At 31.2% G+C, this 24,933-nt stretch overlaps 1 protein-coding gene across 1 annotated transcript in view; it reads left to right on the forward strand.

Annotated features, from left to right (window-relative positions):
- SI (sucrase-isomaltase) overlaps positions 1 to 24,933 on the forward strand; it is a 92,067-nt gene that overhangs the window by 29,900 nt on the left and 37,234 nt on the right. The window contains exons 17-33 of the mRNA XM_011224093.3: positions 1,236 to 1,352; positions 3,286 to 3,440; positions 4,282 to 4,366; positions 5,137 to 5,193; positions 6,290 to 6,414; positions 8,003 to 8,091; positions 10,727 to 10,776; positions 11,509 to 11,679; positions 13,742 to 13,897; positions 15,328 to 15,534; positions 18,168 to 18,322; positions 19,796 to 19,964; positions 21,266 to 21,362; positions 21,459 to 21,571; positions 21,656 to 21,781; positions 23,275 to 23,403; positions 24,363 to 24,473. Coding sequence (XP_011222395.1) covers positions 1,236 to 1,352; positions 3,286 to 3,440; positions 4,282 to 4,366; positions 5,137 to 5,193; positions 6,290 to 6,414; positions 8,003 to 8,091; positions 10,727 to 10,776; positions 11,509 to 11,679; positions 13,742 to 13,897; positions 15,328 to 15,534; positions 18,168 to 18,322; positions 19,796 to 19,964; positions 21,266 to 21,362; positions 21,459 to 21,571; positions 21,656 to 21,781; positions 23,275 to 23,403; positions 24,363 to 24,473 — 2,112 coding nt within the window. The remainder of the gene's footprint in view (positions 1 to 1,235; positions 1,353 to 3,285; positions 3,441 to 4,281; positions 4,367 to 5,136; positions 5,194 to 6,289; positions 6,415 to 8,002; positions 8,092 to 10,726; positions 10,777 to 11,508; positions 11,680 to 13,741; positions 13,898 to 15,327; positions 15,535 to 18,167; positions 18,323 to 19,795; positions 19,965 to 21,265; positions 21,363 to 21,458; positions 21,572 to 21,655; positions 21,782 to 23,274; positions 23,404 to 24,362; positions 24,474 to 24,933) is intronic.

Raw genomic sequence — 24,933 nt, forward strand, 5'->3', positions numbered from 1 at the left:
AAAGACTATTTTAAAAGTTAAAAATAAAAAGTTGCCCACATACCAGGAAATGACATTTTCAATTAATATAGCCAATAAATAATACTCAATTTAAAGTACCTACTATAAATCTGTAGAAGGCAAAAATAGTAGAAAAATTAGGGAAAGATGTAAATAGATAATTCTGTAGAAAGAGAAACCCATATGGACTCAGTAAAAATATGAAAAATTTCTCAACTTCCCTAGTAATCAGAGAAATGCAACTAAAAACTTTGGTGAAGTATACATTTTGTATATATATATATATATGGCAAAAATTAAAAGTCTGAAAATAACAGGAATTGGCAAGAAACAGTATAATGGAAATTTTCATGTACTGTCATTATGTTTACAAATGGTTACAACCAGTTTTGATTAAACAATGTGTATTTCCAATAAGCCAGGAAAATGATCTTGAAACTATTTATATATATAATACCATAGAAGAGGAGTAAGTTTTTTTAAATATTAACAAAGAAACCTGTATGTAAAACTTACAGGAGCACTTTTCATAGTTATGAGGTCCCATATTATAGAAAACTAGAACTAAATGTTCACATTTAACACAAGTGAATCTCACAAAAATAATGCTTTGAGAAAAAAATGAAATGCTGTGTCATCCATACAATATGCCATTTATATAAAGTTAATAAAAATGCAAAACAATACTATATATTGTTTATGGGTGCTTACATACTATTTAGAAAAATAAAGAAATGCTTGTAAACATTTACATAAATGTAAACATACTAAGTTAAGAATAGTAGTTTTTTCTGGAGGGTCCTTGAAGAGGAATGAAATTTTATATGGCTACATGTTAGGCAACATTTTTTATTATTTTCTTATTACAGTAATTACTATAAGTGAAAAAAAATAAACTCATAGGAGGTGAGTTTTGTATTAAGAAACAACACATTTTAATAATAAAATTTCACGTTGTATATTGAATTAACAATGATTAGATCAAGGCAGAAAGTAAATACATGAAACTAAACAATGTATAAAGAGGCGATGAAAAAAAGTAAAATAATGCAATTAGAGGCAAGTATGTAGCAAAAATGGAAAATATAACACTATGTTAAGGAAGAATATATAAAGACGGTAAAACAAAAAGATCGTTAAGTAATGTATATTAATTGATTGAGGCATAAAATGTGATGCTATGGGCAAATTTGAGACTCGTTACACTATGAATAATAGATGTATTTGTTGTTTAGGTTGGAGCGGACATCTGTGGATTTGTGGCTGATACCACAGAAGAGCTGTGCAGAAGGTGGATGCAACTTGGGGCATTTTATCCATTTTCCAGGAACCATAATGGTGATGTATATGAGGTAAATGCCTCTTGTTCTCCATGTTTTTAAATAAAACCGAATTCTGGTTTTAGCAATGTACTTAAATTTATATCTATAGAAGATATAGTCTGAAAGTTTGCAGCATAATTTGTAAAGAAGAGTTAGAAGTCCTCACCTCAAGGCCTATAAATATTTTATATATTAAAAAAATGGTCAAATAAGGAAATCATGAAATGCAATGGTGTCACAACATAAATATTTTATTTAAGCCTAAAGCATATACAAATGTGTTCCATCACTTTAATTTAAAATAATTTAATATTTAAAATTAAAGCCAAAGCTTTCTGAATCTGTGTTCTAACAATGTAAGCTCCACGTAACTTTCACAAAAAATATAATGTAGTAATAAGGATTTCCAGCTTTTGTTCTATTAAAGAAACACAAGAAATTCAAGAGACTTGAAAAGTAGTTTGAGTCCAGAGTGTTTGTATAATAAGTAAAACTGGAGAGATAGGTTGTGAAAAATAAAACTCACACATGCATCTGAACTGATGGGAGCAGAACTACAAGGACATACTGGGCACTTCTACCACCCCTATGAATGCAGCGCGCTCTGGGCTCTCAGAGACATATTTCTCAGAGGAAATGGGGAAATTAAGTGAAACCATTAAATCAATTAAGTGCATGTTAGTTGAGAAATTATTCACTGTTCACCCACTGGTTAAATATGGAACCATTAATCCTGTTTGAGAAGAGGGACAATTACTCAGAGCTCTGCCTGGAAGGAGGCATGACAGAATAGAAGTAAAAGGTATCAATTGGGGATTAGTCATTTCCTTATCCACCTGAATGGTGCTTTGAAGAAATGTGTGCTCATGGGAGATGCTGATATGAATTACATCACACCATGTGTTCATTTCTATCTTCCAAAAGCAGATGCCAAGACAGAGGGGTTAGAGATTTATTGGTGAAATACTTGTGAAGGGTAAAGGGAAGGGAGCAGGGAAAAATGAAGAGAGCCTTCATATCAAAAATGGGAATCTGAATCTGGTGAAGATGAAGGCAAGGAATGAGGGATTTTAGGGAGAGTCACATACTGCAGCCCAATTCTAAGGAAGTTTCCAGGTGACCATTGGAAAATGGAATGAGCCTGAATAGTACCTTCACATGCTCACTGAATAGCTGCGAGCAGCCAAAGGGAAATATCTTCAGGGTAAAAGGATGGTGAATCCAGAGAGGCAGTAGATGGTACCCTCAGTTAATTGTGCTACCCACAGCAGGAGGTCTAAGCAGGTTTGCTCACGTTGCTGCAGCTGCACTAAGAGAGTCCCTTGATCCAGCCTGGGCACAGCAGGAAGGCTGTCCTTCAAGTTACAAGCCTATGTGCTGGGTAGGCAGTCTGTTCCCTGTATCTCCCGGCCAGTAGACTAGCTGGGCTTTTTCTTCGAATGGCAACAACAAGGCACAAGGCAGTTAAGTCCTCAGGCAAGCACATTTCAAGCCTTTACATCAATGTGTCACATGTACTAAGACTCCATTGGCCAGAATATGTCATTAGCTGAGCACAAAGTCAGGAGATGGGGGAGTGCACTCCACCTTTAGTGGTAGGAACTGCAGAATTACACAGTGAAGGTTGTGTGTACAAGGGAACATGAAAATTAGAGCCAATAATTCAATCTTCCCCAAATAATATAGGTGAAAAATTCTTTCTTAAAATATAATTTCGTCTTTATCTAGATTTACATGAAAAATGTCCCGTTTAAAATAAATTCAATTCAAACACATATCCAAATGAAACATAAAAAATAAAAATACTTATATACTTTGATGATGAAAGAGGAACAATTTCAAATTTTTATAAACAAGCTAAAATATATATAATTTGCTTTTTAAAAATAGATTAAGTGTATCTTTTTTAATTTTCATTCATTATTTTAGCTTTTTTATTTCAATGTCTCTTTTTATTCCATAGCATCAGGATCCAGCATTTTTTGGGCAGAATTCTCTTTTGGTTAATTCATCAAGGCACTATTTGAATATTCGCTATACCTTACTACCTTTCCTCTATACTCTGTTTTACAAAGCCCATATGTTTGGAGAAACAGTAGCAAGGCCAGTTCTTCATGAGTGAGTACCGTGTTCAAGAATTTTAATATCTTTCAAATTATATTCAGACATATATTGAAAAATTAATGGAGAGTAATCAAGATGTCAAATAGATTTCTCTTGTATTGCATCCATATAAATCATCCGATGAACTATGGAATAATAGTAGTAAATAAATATAATTAATGATTGGACAAGATTAAGCTAGAAATGCAGGAATTGAATAGAACTTAAAAGGAAAACAATATATAGGATATATTAGGGAGATTATATTAGTAAGATTAAATATGCAGTATTGAAGACATATTCCATATATATTGTCAAAATCATCTAACTATAGATAAACAGTTTAGTATAGTTGCAGAGAAATTGTGTCTTTGTATATCTTGAGCAAAGCAAGAACTTTCCTCAAGAAATAACTAAAGACCCTTTCAAATCCAGGTTAAAACAGGAATTTATAATGAGAAATTTAAATAGGAGAAAGTAGAATTTGAAAGATTTCTGGTACCTTACAAACTTATCTTAGAGGAGAAAATGAATTAAACAGAATAGTTATTTATTACAAATAATAAGTAACCTTATCATATCTGTTAGATTTTTTTGAGCCCAGATGAACTAATTTCCTCCCTCCTTCCTTCCTTTTTTCCCTCTCTCCCTTCCTTCCTTCCTTCTTTCTTGTCAGATGAACCATAGGGTATAAGAACCATAGATTCAAAATGACATATCAAACAAGTAAAATTAAAGCTAATAATTATTGCTAGGAAAAAACCTGAAGTGATAAACCAAACAAAGATTTGGATAAACTTATTTTTTATCTTTATATTGTAAACATTGTCATTCTGAAGCGAATTGTCATTCTTAGGTTTTATGAGGATACGAATACCTGGAGTGAGGACACTCAGTTCCTATGGGGCCCCGCATTACTTATTACTCCTGTCTTGAAAGAGGTAGGTCTTACGATTTTAATAAATTTATTGCTTTTAAAGGACACTTTATAACCAAATCCACACAAAATTATAAAAAAGACGTGGTAATAAATGTTACTTAACTTGACTGTTTCAACCTGATAAATGTTGAATTCTAAAATGTAGAAGAAATTCTGAAAAATTATAAAAATGTTAAGTAGATTTATGCTTTTCAAATATATAATATGTAACTTGGGAGAAGAAAATTATATAAAATTAATATGCTTCTAAAAAAGAAAGCTTTACTTATGGCATCAAAATCAAACTCATAGTAATAATAATGAACTCTCATTTAACTAGATATAGACATATGTCAATAGACATTGAGGTTTTGCTAAATTGTAAATAAAAGGGAACTTGAAAGTAGCGGATCATATGAAACTATTGACAATATAGTGGAGTGAGTTTTTTGGTTTTTACCCATTATTTAGAAGTCCGTATGCCCATGGAAATATACAGAAATGAATGTGTATGCATTTGCAATTACCATGTAGATTATAACAATACAAATGCATTTTTTTAGTTGCTACTTAAATTAATTTCAACTTTGCTTTTGGTGTGGTTTATATTATTATATAAAACTAGTGAAATAGCTTTTTGATTATTATTTATAGAAAAAATTGGAGTGTAGCAAGCAAAGGAATTTTTTTTCTTGACTATTAAAACCCAACTTAATATTTGATATGATACTCTTCTGAGAAGTATTAAAGTAAACAAATAAAAAGTGTATAAATTATCTTGCTTTATTTTAGGGAGCAGATACAGTGAGTGCATACATCCCTAATGCTACTTGGTATGATTATGAAACTGTAAGTAACCTTAATATAATAATAGACTCAAAAGTATTATACTGTCAAACATCTGTATGTGGAAACTTACTTCCCAACACATAGCATATCTGTTTTCAGCATTTGTGTTATTATTATTAAAAAAAAGAATAATTTCAAATTTGAATAGTGTGTAAAATTTGTGCAGGTATACATGTTTTGTTGCATATGATTAATATAAACTTACATTCTTTAGTATAAAGAATTATAGTATTCATTTTTAAATTGTGGAAATAAAAGTCAGGAGTAATTTCAGGAAGGAGTGGTGACTTATTTTGATGCTTTTCCTACTTTATATATTTATCTTATTGGCAGAAATAAATTATTGAGCTAATGGTAAGCATTTGTGGCATACTCAAGAGTTTGGGAAAGATTTTCATTTCAACCTTGAAAAGGCAACATTGTAGCATTCATATACAACCTATTTTTTTAATTGACTAAGACTTTTTGAGAAGTATTTAAGAGGTATTATTTTGCATATCACTTATATTTGCTAAGCAGACCCTTTATTTTTATAGAAACAATGATTTTTATTTCATTTTATTTTTTAAAAAATATTTTATTTATTTCCGAGAGAGAGTGAGAGAGAGAGAGAGAGCAGGAGTGGGGAGAGAGGCAGAGGGAGAGAGAGAAGCAGATTCCTGGCTGAGCAGGGAGGCTGATGCAGGGCTTCATCCCAGGACCCTGAGATCGTGACCTGAGCTTAACCGTCTGAGCAACCCAGGCACCCTGAAACAGTGATTTTTAAAAGCTTTTTAAAGACATGCCTAATTTTAAACCAAAACAAAGAATAAAAATAGGAGTAATTAAGAATATTAATTATTGTAGAGGGGAAATGGATTTCTCTGAATTGATTTTTTAATTTTTTTGAGAAAGTGAACTTATTTTTCTCCTGTTTTGTTCAGTAAGCTGAAAAAAATGGTTTTTTTCAAAGTTAGAAAACAGCATATTAATATTCATTTAGATGACATGAATTGCTCAAGGTAAAAATTATTTCTATGTATAATATTGAATTCTTGTGAAACGGGATTAAAGTCTTCACTAATAATAAAAAATCTTTTTAACTTCCAAATATTAGGGTGCAAAAAGGCCGTGGAAAAAGCAACGTGTTAATATGTATCTTCCAGGAGACAAAATAGGATTACATCTTAGAGGAGGTTATATTATCCCCATTCAACAACCTGCTGTAACTACAACTGCAAGGTAAAATGAAAAATCATTAACTGAAATCTGAAATATAATTCAAGTTTTAATATTTAATATTTTATTAAGAATCAAAGATTAGTGTTTAGTTTTTTCACCAGAAGATATTTGACACATGGAGGGAATTCTTAAATGTAATCATTTATAAAAAGATACAAATTATGTAACATTATTACAAATTTTTTTATTTAAAAAATGAACGTAAGTAGATCATAATTTTTTTTGTATACCAAAAATGTGCTGACATTCTCTGTAGAATATGTATAAAGTTAATTGCTTATTCTTCATAAAAATATGAATAATTAAAGTAAGTTTATATAATGTTGAAAGTGTCAGTTACATATTTAGATTTTCGATACATAAATGTCACAATGTTTTTCTTTCTGCTAACATGTTTTACTTTAAATGATAAATGAAGTGGATAATTCTGTTTAGGGAAAGAACGAGATAGAAACTAAGTTGTTCAGTGAGAGTAAATTCCAGAAATATTTAGAAAAAAAGAAGAACATGAAAATTCTTGTGTTCCATCTTGCAGTGTTCATTCTGGGTAAAGAGCACAGAGGCGGTTATATTGAATGCACATATTTCCCCATATTCTGTAACACCCCAAGGGGTAGTCCCTTCTTATTTCTTATCCTGCTGTGTTTTCTTCATAACATTAAGATTATCTGGACTTATATTATTTACTTTATCTTGTATGTAGGGTGTCCACTCCCTTTGACTATAAACTCCATTAAGGCAGGAACTTGACTTTTCCCTGCTTTAGTCCCCAAACCAATAATAAATGTCCAGCCCATAATATGCTATTTTTGCTAAATATTTATTGAAGAAACAAATATATGAGTGAATGAATGTGGGCTAGTAACTTAATTATTTTGGCATTCTAGAATTGATTATTTTCAGATGGTAACTGTTCCATGATTGTGTTCCCCCCAAAATTAGTTATACTCTAGAGCGGCATTGAACAAGAGAAGCATACACGTTGGTGAGCATGCAGGATGGAAAGTGTTCTACATAGAGCACTGCCTGGACTAGCCTCAGGGGTACTATATTCAGGTTTAAAAACCTACAGTAATTGAAAAGAAAATCGTGTTCATCATGTCTCATTTCTCATGATAGAATTAGCCTCATCTATAAGGTTAATAGATAGTCTCCTAAGCATTAAAGTGTGTTTATATTGTACTTTTCTCTATTATGTATATAAGACGTAGTCTTGATAAATTGCAAGGTAGAGTTAATTGAGATGTGCAAATACATGTTAAATATATTCTGCATTCATGAAGTATATTTAATTTTTCCTGTTTGAATTGAAGTATCATTATACTGTTGCAATTTTGTTGGTATCTTGCCTCCAAGAAATTCCATATTATATTTATTATATTTATTTCTTTAATTTATTTTATAAGTGTATAAATTATTTCTCTCATGGAAAAGTTAATAAATATAGACACGAATTTTATTGATATCAATGTTCTCACATGAATACAGAATGCCTACAGATCTGTTAGTTGAAATGGACTTATTTATAGGATATTTCACTATTATAAATTTATTTTGAATCACTTATATACCTAAACTTACTTAACAGCCGAAAGAACCCTCTAGGACTTATAGTTGCATTAGAGGAAGATAACACAGCAAAAGGAGACTTTTTCTGGGATGATGGAGAAACTAAAAGTAAGTCTCAATATTATATACTTTTAAATGTTCATTCTGATGATGGGACAGTTTGCCTTTATTGATATAACATTATATCTATTTTAAAAATGTCATAACTTTCATTTTTTAATTCCTGTTTCTATCTATCTTAGGGTTAGGTTACTTTATGAAATTTAACATCTTCTTTAAATTATAAATACTGAATTACAATATTTTTCTGTGTTAGTTCATTGTGAAAGTTTTTGACAAGTATAGATATCTTTTTTATCAGATTATTTCTTTTAATTAGAATAATAAATTCACAAAAATACAAATTTTGTCATATTTTCAACTCTCTTAAGTGACTGTAGTGGTTAAAAACTAAAATTATTTTATTACTATAAAAAATTGTTTAATTAATGTTAAATTATTTGAGGTAAGAATGGTATCATATAAATATTTCACAATTTACTTTAATTAATAAATGTATTTAACTTTATTTCATAAGCCCCAAATTTGAGCATTCAGTACCCAGGTGAATAAAAAATGAGCCATTTTTTTTTGCTAATATATAATTATGCCATTTATCTGTTTAGATTTAGTCAATTACAATTATCATCATAAATTTGTTAAGCTTTTTTTAATCCTGTTTCTTTTAATAGAAGACTCTTAGGTATGTGTTTTGTATTAGTGTGTACAAAAAGCTATAGTTTAGTTCTATTTTTAGCTCATTACTTCTCAGATGTATTAAAGAATATCCCATATGACTTTATATGGGTATGAAACATCCGAACATCTCTAACTTGACTTAAAGAAATAGTCTATACATTGGTGTGCTCTCTTATAATTTGAAAATATGCAATCTATGAAAAAATTCATGTTTTTTTAAGACTTAACCCTTGTCAATTGATGGTGATTTTATCTCTCCAAGATGTCAAAAACTTAAGTTGACCATTTTCTCTCACAGCCTAGGAATTTCTCTTGGTTCTACCTTGACCTGGGTTCTCTCATCAGTTCCATCACTATCATTGCTATCTTTCATTTTAATTCCTATAATAGCTCCCTAACTGGTCTGTCTATAGTTCTTGTTGAACCCATTTACATTCTATTTACAATCCAGCAGGTGGAGTAATCCTTTTAAACGGTGATTCAGATCATCACACCTCGCTCAAAACCCTCTAATTATTCTCCATTTTATTCAGTCAGAAGCCATACTCTTTACCTAGACCTAGACCACTCACCATGATATGTATTTTTGCTCATATGTGCACACACATGCTTATCCACTACTGCTCTCCTTCTCTCATCCTACTCCGGCACACCAGCCTTTTCTCTGTCTCAGATACCATAGAGCCTAAGCACGCTAGGGTGAGCTCTCCCATGAGAATAGGTTCCAGACATTTACCACATAGAAATTCCTTAAGATTGAATTCCTGCTGAATTAAATTATTTGTGATCATCAGTTAAAGAATGCTGTTGAGATCATACCTGCATTGGTAGTTTGTGGGGTGTGATTTTAAGGTTATTCTTATATCTCAAATTATATAAATATGCCCAAATATATGCCTTTTTATATAAAAATAGATATTGATAATTTACTTTAATCTAGGAAGATGGTTAAAAATATGAAGGATATATAATTTAATCAGTTATCAAATATGGTATCTCTATAGTTATGTGCTTTGAAAAGTTAAAATAATCTAATAATCAATTTGTAACTAAACAAATAAACAATAAAATGACCTTCAAGTCAGGTTATGATTTTTATTTCATTAACTAGGATTAAAATTTTAGGTAAATTAATATTGTTGAAAATATATATAAATTCTCAGATTCCTTTTACTTTTTTACTTTCTTTCAAATTATTTTAGCTATAATCTTCAGTTTCTGTATTAAAGAAACATGTTAATAAAAAGTTCTCTTGCATGCACATGGAAAATCGTTGTCTTCTTCCATTTTCCTCATTAAAGTTTATTTCAGTCTATAAATTATCTCCAGATTTGCCATATTTCCTCAAACACTGAAAAAAAAAAGATGCAAAATACAATTGTGATGTGCCATATCTTCCAAAGATAAACTGGATGTTACTGGTTTACTAGAAAAAGATAAAATATCATTCAATAATGAATTTACAGTTATGTACATTTTACATAAGTTTTTTTCTCTTATTTCAGAAATATTTTAGCCATCTTTGAAAAATTAAATGAGGCACATTATGCAATCATTACCTTTACTTACTGGGATAATAAACTACCGAGATTATTTTGTATATAGGTGTTAACGACTGTAATTTGAAAATATAAGCTTTTTAATTTGCTTCATTAATAAACAGTATCTTTTTAAATAATTTTTTTAAAGATTTATTTATTTGAGAGAGAGAGAGCACGTGCAAGTATGTGCAAACAGGGGGAGGGGCAGAAGGAGAGGGAGGACAGAAGTGGAGACTGAGGGCAGAGCCTGACTTGGGGTTCAATCTCAGGACTCTGAGACCATGGCCTGAGTTGAAGCCAAGAGTGGGACGCTCAACTGACTGAGCCATGCAGGCGCCCATAAACAGTACCTTCTATTTTAAATTTCTTAAGTGTTACATAACCATAAAAATAGAGGATTTAACTAATAAAGAATTACATTTTGACCTGATAACTCTGTTGTTTTTTTTTTCCCCACATTTCAGATACCATACAAAATGGCAACTACATTTTATATACTTTTTCAGTTTCTAATGTAAGTATTCTCCTTGGACACACAGCTGAACATATATCTTGCTAATGTCTGAGTTATGCCTTTATCATGAAATTCTTTTGGAACAATGTTTACATTTACTTTCAGATTTCAACAGAAAGAAATGAAATAAGTTGTTAAATTTTTAAATTTAAGTTGTTAAATTATAAATATATTACCTTAAATTTTATATTTAAATGTAACAGATAAGTTTGTGATGATGAAATTGATGCACAAAAATCTTCAAACATCTTAAAGTGCTATGTCTGGTTTAAGCAACATGACCTAGGAAAATAATGTCAGCATATTCAAAAATGCTTTAATATGTCAGTCACAGCAATAATTGTTATGGATTTTGAGTAAGGATGAAAAATCTACACACAAGGCTAAATTTAAATAATTAATAGCAATAGTTTTTGTAGATGTTGGATTTCTTCATATATTCTTAGTTGCCAAAGCTGTTATTCATCAACATTAAGGCTAGAATAAGAAGAAAGATATATGAGTTGCATCATAGGTAATTCAGGTTATCTCTGAAAATAAATGTTACGGCATGTAAACAGAAAGTCAAAAGAGTTATTATTGAGTATATTTATATATGCTACTTGGATGTGGAGAGTTGGTAGGAATGGAGGCATAAATGATTGGTTCTTTTTCTGTTTCATATCTATATTATTTCAGGTTTGTATCCAGTGGCCTTCTACTTAACATATACTGTTATATACTTCTTTTCAGAACAAATTAGATATTATATGCACACATTCATCATACCAGGAAGGAACCACTTTAGCATTTGAGACTATAAAAATCCTTGGGTTGATAGATCCTGTTACACAAGTTACAGTGGTGGAAGATAATCAGCCAGTGAAAGCTCACGGCAATTTTACTTATACTGCTTCCAACCAGGTAAATTAAATTTTTAAAAATATTTTAGCTGTCATATATTCTCACATTTAACATTATGTAACCATTCAGTCTCTTGGTTTTGTGACTTTTTTTTCTTCATGACGTTACTTCTTTCTTTTTTTTCCCTTTTGGTATCAATATTCCATTTTAGGTCACTCCGATTTCAGATATCGACATTAAAAGGACTCCTTGCTATTTCTCTTTATTTCATTTTATCTTAGATATCACTTATATACATCTTCTTAATGTTTTTCATACCATTTTCCTACCCTGAACTTTAACTTACTCACCTGTTGCATACAGTAAAGGTTCTAAATGTTTTTGCTTCTCAGTTAATACTCTTTAAGATATTGATTTAATCCCTTTCTTCAGTCATTCCCAGTGCTTCTCCTTTCAAGAACTCTCACTAACCTTGATATATCTTGTATTTTTTTTCTTTGAATTTTTCTTTACACTCTTCCCTACTAGGGCAATTGTAATTTTTGTCTCTTTTAAGATGTGTTCTAGAGAGGCACCTGGCTGGCTCAGTCAGGAGGGCATGGAGGACTCTTGGTCTCAGGGTTGTGAATTTGAGCCCCATTTTGGGTGTAGAGATTACTTAAAAGTAAAATCTCAAGATGTATAGTAGGGAGGGAAAGGAGTCATGGGATAGGGCTTGAATTCCAGCCTTGCAATCTGTGCATTTAAACATATCAAATTAATTTATTATCTCAGCTTCCTTATCTGTAAAATATAATATTTAAATCATAATGTTGCTTGGAGTAATAAATTACTATACTTAAAATGTAGATCATAATAATTTAAACCATTGAAATGATTTTTATTGACTTTTTTCCACAATTCAAATACAACCTAAATTATTGGTAATATCAGCATAAATTCTAAATTACTTGAGAGAGAGAATATTCTCTTAGGGTATTTTTTTTTTCCAATTCCTAAGCCCTCTGGCCCAGAGTTTTTCACTTCGCAATTTTCATAAAAATATGTATTGGTTAATTATTTTTATTTAGTAAATATACTATAATTTTGTATATTCCTAGGACTCTAATAATTACTATAAATTAAATAATACAGGCCTAGTGAGAACTTTATGACTCTAACAAAGATTATCAAGAGAGTATAATACAAAAATCGTTTTATCTGGTTTTTGCAATTTCAATTTATATCTGTGTCTGTATTTATGCTTATGTAAGATTTACACAGACCCTAATAGACACACCTTCCTAATTCTGCTGTGCTTTGACTGATCTTTATATGAATTTTCAGTTCTGCATGTAGAGGTATGGAAGTAAGTTGATATCAAACAGTAAGCTATGACGGTAGAAGCCTGGGATAAATTTTGCCCATATTATTCTCAAGGTATATAGACAACAAATATAACTTGGCAGTATCTTAATAATAAAAATCATTATGTATTAGAATATATGTATATAACTATCCTCTGATTTTTTCTTTTTTTACATCATGCCATGCTATCTTCTAACTTATCCCTCAAATATTGTAAGCAGTGTCTCAAATTAGAGACCGAATTGAAGAAATAAATATTTCCCTCCTCTAACTCTGGGGGCCTCCACATCAACCCGAGTCGTTAACTTTTCCCACGCTTGAGGGGACAAATATTTCTTTCACAACTAATCTGCCCTAGGCATTGTGTTAGTGCTTTAAATTTCATTTATCCTTCATCCTGTGTAGCACTCCGTTAGTAGGGGCCATCATCCCCATTTTACAGGGGAAAGAAATTGAAGATAATAAAGGAGGGGCAATTGTCCCAAAGAAGCATAAGCATTAAACGGCAGAACTGAGAACAGAACTCATGTCTGGATTTAGCAATAATGCTTTTCATCAGTATTCTAGGATTTCTCATGCTTTTCCTGTCTTGAGGCTCTAGCCATTTCAGTGGTATGACATATTTTCTCCTTTCATATCTGTTCTTTAAGTATCCTATTAAAAGTACCAGTGATTTGATTTGAAGAATTACTCTGGTTGCTGCATTTCATAAATGTTAAGGATTTTCAAGTCATCCAGTGCTCACAAATATTCTTTAATGTTTCTTTGTCTTCAGAGTCTCCTAATTTACAGTCTCAACTTTAACCTTGGAAAAAACTTTACCGTTCAATGGAATCAAAATTTCTCAGAAAATCAAAGGTTTACTTGTTATCCAGATGCAGACACTGCAACTAAAGAAAAGTGTGAAGCCCGTGGCTGTTTATGGGAGACGGTACTAAAAATTTTAATTATGTTTCGTAGCATGGCTTTTACATAAACATCTCAATGTAAACATTATGTATTATAATTTTAATTCTACAGCTTACAAACTAAATTCATCTAGAGAAGCATTTGGAATTTGAAAATAGGACTTTGATAGACAATTTATTTTTATCTTAATTAATTCTCCAAAGACAAAGTTTAGTAAATGCCAAACTAAGTGGATGTATAGGTTGCTTTCTAGGCACTTTGCATAGTGTGCCTTACTTTACTTAATAAAGTGTGCCCATTTTACTTAATAAAATAGTCCTCTATTTGTTGAACTCTTATTAGATGTTGATTATGGCTGACTCGCTTAATTTACTAAGGTATTATGCCAGTAGGAGCCAGTCTTTCAAAAACATTGTCTCAAGTTATTAAAGCTTCTGAAATTGGTGGGCTGTATCAGTTCCACTAAGGATAATTTCTAGCCAGTTATTTTGGTCATCCATCCATTCAACAGAATGATGATTTGGTTAAACAAGACACAATTTATTTTTCTCTTACAAAAAAAAGAGTCCCATGCCTGCTATACTGGCCTTCCCCCTGTCATCAGTGTCTTATATTTACCATTTCTTTTTTATCCTCAAGTTTGTTTTATGTCTTCTGAATTATGTATTCATTCCAGGCCCAAGGGCATCCTATTTTAATCAGTTTATACCCTTTTATTTTAAGGAGGTTTTGAAGGTCATATATAACTTCCTCAAAAGAGACTGGGACATGTAGATGGGGATGTCACTTCTCCCAGCAATATAATAATTTAATGAATAAGAAAGATGGGAGAATGAACTGTTGTAAGGCAACCATCCCCCAGTGCCACCATTTACCATTCTTTTTCTTAGGTCCTAGCTTCCACTTTTATATAAACTAATTAGTTTTGATCTTTGGCCGCTGTCCCTATTTAAATACTGGTCAGGATGTAATTTACCAGTGTAAGGATCAGTCATGAGATAAGGAATGATATAGTTTCATAATAAGTAAAAGAAAAGAACTTTAAGTACAGACCCTTCTGAGGGTTGTTGTAGAGCCATTTTACACACAAAAGGCAAGAGTCAGTATGAAGAATAAGAATAAGCATGGAATCAAAATTTATGAGTAATATACTTAATTTTTGCAAGCATCATAGAATCATTCTATTTTTTGTTGAAAAGCTATGACATTTGATTCTTTTCCTCTACTGCTCTATCTTTAGAGTCAAAATATAAATATTATATATAACATTTTGGTATATGGTGTTTTAGGTTGCATAATAGATACTTTGTGTTGTGATTATAATTTTATTTTAGTATTAAATAATAAAATTCATAAATTTTATAACATGTGATTAAACATGTCTACCTTTTTTGAAGAGTTCAGTATTACAATGTTTACAATCCTGGCAATGAACATGTATTCTGTTTTTAGGCTCCTCTTAGCTCCCGAGCACCTGACTGTTACTTTCCTAGACAGTATAACCCTTATTTGGTCAGTTCAACTCAGTATTCATCAATGGGCATAACAGCAGACCTCCAACTGAATCCTACAAGAGCTCAAATAAGTCTGCCTTCGGAGCCCATCTCAACTCTTCGTGTGGAGGTGAAATATCACAGAAATGATATGCTGCAGTTTAAGGTAAGTTTAATATAAACGATACCAATGCATGACTCATCTCTCAAGACAAAGGATTCTGAATAGTTTAAATACTTCAATTTTAATGTGATATTAAGGATTATTAATTGAACTGTAGACATTTTGATTTTATAAAAATAATGGGTTTTTTTCCTACACAGCTCATAACTAGATGCACAATAAATAAAGCTTCTTACTTTTGCAACTTTGTGAATAATTAAACATGTAGTGGTAATTAAAAAAAATTCAAATTCTTGCTAAATACATAAGTTACTTAGAATCAGACTATGTTCATAGTCCCATTAAAATAAACAAAACAGAGATGGCTGTTGGCTCAGATGGTTAGGCATCAGCCTTTGGCTCAGGTCATGATCTCAGGGTGCTGTCATTGAGCTCCAGGTCAGGCTCCCTGCTCAGCAGTCTGCTTCTCCCTCTCCCTCTGCCCTCTGCTTGTGCTCTCTCTCTCTCTCAAATAAATAAATCATCTTAAAAAAATAAACAAAACAGAAAAAAATAAAACAGGATACTATTTCCATTATTTTTAAATAGTGACCTGAATTTTCTGACCAGTGCAGTAGATATAAAAAATAATAATAAATAAAAAATATTTCAACAGTACACTTAGCATTTTTTTAATTGAGTATAGTTGACATACAACGTTACATGGGTTTGAGGTGTACAAGGTAGTGATTTAGCAAGTCTATACTTTATGCTATGCTCACCACAAGTGTAGCTACCATCTGTCACCCTATAACGTTATTATAATACTATTGAGTACATTACCTAAGCTGCACCTTTCATCCCCCTAATGTATTCATTCCATAAGTGGAAGCTTGTATCTCCCATGCCCCTTCAGCCACTTTGCCCATGCCTCCACCCCTCCCCTCTAGCAATAGTTTGTTTTCATTATCTTTTACTTAAGAGCTACAAGGGAATCCATTAAGAAAACTATTAAAAATTATAAGAAGATCAGCAAAATGACTGGATGTAAAATAATACCCAAAAAATGTTTTGCTGTATGCTATCATTCACCATTTAGAAATTGAAATGGAGGCAAGTCCCATTAACAAAATCGAATGAGAAAAACAATCAAATAAAAAATAAAAATATCAAAAATCATAGGAGTAAATTGACTGTTAATAAGAAAAGACTTAAAAAATGTTGATACATTTTTTTTTTTTAGTTTATTTATTGATCTGAGGGAGAGCCTGTTGGGTGAGGTGGGGAGGGGGCAGAGGGAAAGAAAGTCTCAAACAGACTCCCTGCTGAGCAGGGAGCCAAATGAGGGGCTGATCTCATGACCCTGAGATCACCCCTGACCTGAGCCAAAACCAAGAGTCAGACACCCAACCGATTGTGCCACCCAGGAGCCTCCCAAAAAGGTGTTGATAGATTTTAAATAAGTACATTAAAAAATAAGCAAATTTTAAAAATCTTAAATAAGCCTGTTTTTTTTTAAGTTAATTTGTTTTCTTTAAGTTCATCTGGAGAAATAAACATATGACAATGGCAATAGTTAAAACTCAGAAAAAGAAAAGTTGATAGAATTTGCAGAATTGAAACAGTATGGAACTGCAGCCAGAAATACCTGACAGTTTATTGATAAAAGATGACATAAAATATATATATACAAAATCAATCAAACATAAGCCCAGAAAAAAATTTAGCTGCATTTTTATCTTGTATCTGCCTAGTAAAAATCTTTCAAACCATAGATACAAAGGTATAAATCCTACAGATAAAAATCTATATATTTTCTTACATGAAAATTAAACATATTTCAACATCAACAAACACTATAAACAAGTAGAAGGCAAACAAAAAACGGATAAGCATTTGCCACATACATGACAAAAAGCAAGAAATTTCACTTTACACAGTCAAGAAAAATAGTAAGACCTCATAAGCAGACATTTAACAGAAGAAATAAAAATTAGAGATAAAAATATTAGTTGAAAATAAAAGGAACAAAAGGAAAATTTAGAAAATGGGAACCTAAATGTTGAATATCATATAGAAAAAGATTCATCCTTATGAGCAAGGAAATACAAGACAATTAAAAAAATAAATGTTTTTTAGTTCAACATAAAATAGTATTAGGGTATACATTTTGGTAAGAACATTAATTAGTAAACTATTTCTGGAAAATAGGTATCAAGAACCCTATGAATTTTAGTACATTCTGTCTGACCTAACACTATCACTTCTAAGAAATGCACTGAAGAAATAAAGAAATGAATAAACATAAGTAACCATTAACGTTCATTGTAGAATCATACATGTGACCAAAAATATTGAAACAACTTTTGAGTCTAACGATGAAGTGGTAAATAATTTTGTGTATCTATATAAGAGAATATTTACCTCTAAAATTTTTTGAAGTTTTCTCATTGTTTGGAAAAATGAATTATAAAACATTAAAACATGATAAAATGCAATTCATAATTTGAACTCATTGTGTGTGCGTGTGGATTTCTGTATAGATATATGAGCCATGGATACAGAATTGAGAATTATATAAACAAGAATTCTAATATTCTTGTTTGAGCAATTACTTAAATTATTTAATGATTATTTACATGATGTTTCAGCAATAAGAGAGAAACGTATTTATTTTCATTATTTCTCTGCAATAGATTTATGATCCCCAAAATAAGAGATATGAAGTTCCTGTACCTTTAAACATTCCAGCCATGCCAACAAGTACTTATGAAAACAGACTTTATGATGTTGAAATCAAAGAAAATCCTTTTGGCATCCAGGTTCGAAGGAGACGTACAGGAAGAGTTATGTAAGTGATCGAATTATTTGGTATGAGGAATATTTTGATTTTAGGTGAGAAGGGGAAGTAAGATTATTTTCACTCTGCTAGAGTATCAGTCATTACACCAAAAATGTTTGAATTTTATTAAGTAACTTGGCCTGTTTTAACATTTTTAATCTACAGAATTATCACACTTACGGGACTGTCATTAAGGATTAGTAAAATCTCATCCACATTTTGGATGTGATTGATTTCACTATTATCACACTCATTCTTCTAATCAGTTGAGAACCAAAACCAAGACTCCTCTTGAAAAGTGTGTTAGCAAAAAAAGTAGTTAGAAATGTGTTATGTAATTATTTAATTAGAAATTAATTGAAATTGAAATTTATTAGTTCTGAAATCTGATGGAGTTAATACTATCTCTGCCAGGTAACGATCAAAGGAAATTTTATACACATACATCTCTCTATATTTTTATGTTACAACAAATTAACTTACGTAAAAAATTATTTTTATTTTGGTAAAAAGTAGAGCTTTGCAGACAAACTATAGCATACTAAAAGATACTTTTATGTCATTCAAGCTTGCTGTGCTACTTTATAGAAGATGTTGTCAGGACTTTCTCAGGTATCGTCAGGATGGATACAAATAATGTAAAAAATTATGTTTGTATTGTTTTAAAAATTGCGTTATGATAATATTTTTGTTTCAGAGGATAAGAAAGGAAGTCATTTTGTGAAAAATTTCTGGTGCAATGGCATTATTTATTTTTATCTGGAAAGCATTATTTTTAGTAAATACTTCTCCAAAATCCTTAATATAAAAATTTGAATACATTCCAAATTCTTTGTAACTCTTATGTTTGTTTTTCCTTCCAACTTTAATATCTTTTCTTCCTCTTTTACGTTCTTGCAAATGACTAGAAAAACAATACATTCTCTGTAACACATTTCTTCTGGATTTATTTTAAAACACCCATTTTTATAAATACAAAATAAAAGAAGAAAATGATTGGGAGTAGTAATTAGGGAGGGCTTGGAATTAAAATATCCATCATGCCTTATAGTTTATTTTGATATTGATTTTTTTTATTCTATATGTAGAAAAGTTTACTGTGATTATCTCAAGGGAACAGGAAAACAGAGGACTTTCAATTTCTGGGACATATATTACTTCTAGGCCAATATTATTTATAACTTCATATTAATTTTATTTTAAAAAGCAATATATATCTAAAGATAAACATAATCATATTCATCATATAATTTATTTTATTAATAATGCTGAATAAATGAAGCATATTTTAGATATTCTTTAACTTAGTCAAAAGAAAAATGTATTGGGATAATTAAATTTTCATTTGGTATTTGAGTACAACAGGTACATAGAGAAAAATATTACCAGTTTTCAGATCACCTAAGAAAGAATTACCGTTGGTATTTGTGGTACTACTTTGTATATATTTACAGGATTAGAATTGTTTTCTTTACTTTTCAGTTGGGATTCTCACCTGCCTGGATTTACTTTTAATAACCAGTTTATTCAAATATCTACTCGCCTGCCGTCAGAATATGTATATGGTTTTGGGGAAGTGGAACATACAGCGTTTAAGAGAGACCTGAACTGGCATACGTGGGGAATGTTCACAAGAGACCAGCCCCCTGGTGTAGGTATCTGTGTTGGCCTTTTCAATGAGGCAACTAAGACGATGATTTGGATCTCAGCCGCTTCTCTATAGGCCTGGACTTCAGTCCTGAAGTAATGACAAGGGGGCCCCAGACCTGCTATAGTGATTTTCTAAAAAGCAAACAAAAAAGCCACCATAAATTACAGGTGAAAGCAAAGGATTGGATGGATAACATCCTTGGTTACAGTGAAAAATGAGGTTGCAACCCCATTCCTTATCCTTTCAACTGCATGGAACAAATACTCAGATTCAGAATACCCTGCCAAATCTACTTTTACTCACAGCTTTTAGAAATAACTCACATTTTTTACAAAATGTATTTCTTTAAAACTATGCAAATTTAGGTTAATATAATCTTGACTCTCAAAATATGAATCTTCTTTCAAATGCTAATCAAATACTAGAGTACAGTGAGTCAAAGAGGTCAGTTTGTGTGTGTGTGTTTTGCTTTTTGTTTTTTAGAGAGAAAACAACCAAGAGTGGGGAGGAGGGAGGAGAGGGAGGACAGGGAAAGGTAGAGAGAGAATCCCAAGCAGGCTCCATGCTCAGGGCAGAGCTGGACATGGGGCTCCATCTCAAGTCACTGAGATTGATCTGAGCCAAAATCAATAGTCGGAGGATTAACAGACTGAGCCACCCAGGTGCCCCTAAAGTTGTGAGTTTCATTAGGGATTATCAACTTAAAAAGTTTGTGACTTTGACGTCATTTCATGACCCTGAGTATAGATTTTTTATTCTGAAAAATGAAAAGATCTAGCTGAAAATGAAATTAAATACTTTATAAACTATTTGTATAAACAAGATATTATCATTTAAAATATTATCATAAAATATTATATAAACTTAGATATTACCATATAAGTTCTTAAGAAGTTTGAATACTTTCATCATTTTAATCATTTCTAGCACATTTTATTGAAAAAGAAGTGCCAATTTATAAATAAATTAAGACATACCTATAGAAAGAAACCCAACTACACCAATAGCATTGGTTTTTTGCATCAGTTAATGTGACAGTATTTGTTGGTGTAACATATTTGTACATTCATTTGTATGTTCTAAAGGAGTAATGGTTCAAATAATAAAGAAATTTTTTTTCTAAAGGAGATATATTTATTTAAATTTAAGCATAGCTTTGTGTACAAAGAAGGAACCTTTAAATTTATATAGGCTCAGTCTTAAATGAATTTAAATATTACCTTGACAAAATTTATATGCTATTATTATTTAAATATTATGTTATTATTAAATATTATATATTATGTTTTTTTTTAATTTAGTATAAATTTAATTCCTATGGATTTCATCCCTATCACATGGCTCTGGAAGATGAAGGCTGTGCTCATGGAGTTCTCTTACTTAACAGCAATGCAATGGGTAAAACAATCATTTGTTGAGTTTCTTGTATTTTATATGAATCTTTAGTAAGCTAATATTTAGAGATAAAAATGTAATCATATTTTGGGTTTCCAGATGTTACATTTCAGCCAACTCCTGCTCTAACTTACCGTGTAATTGGAGGAATCTTGGACTTTTATATGTTTTTGGGCCCAACTCCAGAAGTTGCAACACAGCAATACCATGAAGTATGATTATACATTTTTTTAAGTTTTCTTTGTAATACAAAGTAACTTTCTTAGTTCACAAATAACTTCTTTTTTTTCCCAAAGGTAATTGGCCGACCAGTCATGCCACCTTACTGGGCTTTGGGATTCCAATTATGTCGTTATGGGTACAGAAATACTTCAGAAGTTGAACAAGTATATAATGATATGGTGGCTGCTCAGATCCCCTATGTATGTATATCAGTTTTTAAAAGTGTTAAATGTGTCATCTGTTAAAGCAAAAATGAAATAAGTATGTGTACTTTAAAATTAATCATTTGGCAATTATTCTTAGTTTTTTAGTAGGCACCTAATGATTTGGTTAAGAGCTTTTTTTAAGTGTCTTTATTAGGTGAAGGAAAAGGGATAATGCCATTCCTTTTCCTTCTTTCTCTGTAGTTCCATGACCCTGAGTTGTACTAAACAAGTCACTGTGCCCTTGTTTTTCTCTCATAAACTTTGGGTTGCTTAAGTAGTCAGATGTATTGCCCATATTTTTTTATATGAGAATAAGAGTCCAGAGAAACCTACTTCATCAACTGATGTGACAAATTACAGAGAAAAAATTGGAGATGAAACTAAGTGCTTTTTGCCCTGAAATAGGTGATCTTTGTAATGTTAGAACACAGAATTAGAGCACTTGCAAAATATCCTCTTCCGTCAACGAAGCTAAATATTACTGAGTATCTAGAAACAATCATCCCTTGATTCTATTTTTTAACAAGATTCAGGAACCCCAGGGGTCCTTTTGGGAGCACTTAAACAGTGAAATCCAGAATGCTTGGTATATAAGAACTCATTCTAAGAATGAGAAGGCCCTCATTATAAGACATTGGTACATGTGGTAGAATCAAGTATATGATTCCTGAATACATTATTATGAGGAAATTAATTGTGGAAGTAGATAATATAGAAATATACAAGTGAATTTTTTTTATAAAAAGGGAGGTTTTTTACATTATTAAGTCCATTTTATTAGCCGTACTTTTTATAACACCTAGAAGAAGAAATTGAGTCAATGTCTGTTAGAAAATAATTTAAAAATTTGTTATTTAGGTCTAAAGGATGTCATGACAGAACTCAAACATTTATAAGTTTAAACATATTTGTAAATACCTATTTGTAAGCAGTATTTTGGTTATTTAAGATTGGACTATAATGTTAAAAAGGCTTTGGTAGGTAATAAAATAATCTTATAATTGATGGATTTACTAATAATTCTTTCTTCCCCTTTGGCAATATTACAAGTATTTGAAATTATCCCATATTGACTTTATGTTTCCAGAAATAGAACAACATCTACTTTTGTGTATATTGTACAACATTCCAAATTGCCTTTTAACATAATTTCATACCTCATAAATCCTTTACTCCTGTGTCTTCCTATTTCCTTACATAACAATTACATAACAAAAGATACTGATTTGAAAGAATTTTTAGTAATCAAAATTGTTAAGTGGACTGTTAGCAAACAAAACATTCATATGAACTTGTTTATGGACTGATTTGCATCTTTATACACTAGTTTTATTTGTTGAACGTTGTGTTACTTGATTAATTCTCTTTCGGATCAAGTGAAGAGACATTTAAACTTTTGTATTGCTATTACTTTTATATGATGACAGAATGAGATGCAGTGACTCCTGTGATTCTTACCCCGTTGTCCCAATCTTTGTATCTTCTAGGATGTTCAATATACAGACATTGATTACATGGAAAGACAGCTAGACTTTACAATTGATGAAAACTTCCGTGACCTTCCTGCGTTTGTTGACAGAATAAGACAGGAAGGAATGAGATACATTATTATCCTGGTCAGTATTTATATTTTATATTTTAATCTTGTCTTATTATCTTGATTTCATTAAAATTTCTCTCTTAGAATGAGGTGGGGGAAGGTGTTTCAAAATAGGGAGACTATTATTTTAAATTCTTCCCAAATCTAAAACTTTCTTCCTTTAAGACTTCTATTTACAGGGGCGCCTGGGTGGCACGGCGGTTAAGCGTCTGCCTTCGGCTCGGCGTGATCCTGGTGTTATGGGATCGAGCCCCACATCAGGCTCCTCCACTGTGAGCCTGCTTCTTCCTCTCCCACTCCCCCGGCTTCTTCCTCTCCCACTCCCCCTGCTTGTGTTCCCTCTCCGCTGGCTGTCTCTATCTCTGTCGAATAAATAAATAAAATCTTTAAAAAAAAAAAAAAGACTTCTATTTACATGGGCTGCTTCCTTTACATTTTGGTATATCCTTAGAGATCTAAGACTGAATCTGGAAGTCAAAGGCAAGCTGTCTTCTAATAATCATTGAAGCTACAAACTAGCCTCAATTTATAGAAGCTATCACAAAGTTATGATGGATTTTCCATTTCTATACAATTCTCAAATCATTCTATGGGATTACTTCTTATGCTTGTCATGTTTAAAAATTTGACTTCAAGTTAGTGATTCAGTGGGGAGAATATTTTATCAGGATCTTGTAGGAGGCAAGCTAGGCAGCTAGTAATCCCACTGGGAGAAATAAAAACAAAACAAAAAATGTTAGTAATCTTTCTCGAAATCATTGCCAAAACAGTTTCAGAAGTTCTTAAAATTTCCTTCCAAGGAATTTAGAGGACAATCTAGCTAGAACAGTTTATACTGTCAGTCTATTTGCCAGTCTATGTGAGAGCACAGTAAAATGATAATGTAATCTTGGAAAATTTTGTTTCATAACAGCGACCCAAGTGGCTATACTTTTATTCCAGAGTTACCTGGTGTGTATTTCATTTTAATTTTAGGATCCAGCAATTTCAGGAAATGAAACAAAGCCTTACCCTGCGTTTGAAAGAGGACAGGAGAAAGATGTTTTTGTCAAATGGCCTAACACCAATGATATTTGTTGGGCAAAGGTACTGAATTGATGTTTTGAAATAAAATAACTATAAAATGTTATATCATTGAAAGCTTCTATTGAGTAAAAAAAAAAACTGTTAAAGACATATTCAGAGGGAGAGATATAGAGTACAGAAATGTAATGGTTTAATAGCTAATAGTCAAAATAATATATTCTCTGATTTTAACCCAAATTATTAGAAACAGAGAAAGAATTTATATAGTCCATATGTCATTTACTATTTGTTTCATCTTTAAGTTGTTTTTTTATTGCATGTCTTAGAATGTCTTGTGTGTACTATAAAATCAACATTAATAAGATGGTTATTCATTATTTTACACTGCAAGTCATTTAAATGTTTGTACTTCTTTCATTAATAAAAGAGACAGTTTTTAAGAGCTATACTTATATTCCTGACTTGAACAAGCAATATAATTTATTGTATTTCATTTAAGCAATAATATTCAGACCTGGAT

This window comes from Ailuropoda melanoleuca, chromosome 1, assembly GCF_002007445.2.
Source record: "Ailuropoda melanoleuca isolate Jingjing chromosome 1, ASM200744v2, whole genome shotgun sequence".
Taxonomy (NCBI): domain Eukaryota; kingdom Metazoa; phylum Chordata; class Mammalia; order Carnivora; family Ursidae; genus Ailuropoda; species Ailuropoda melanoleuca.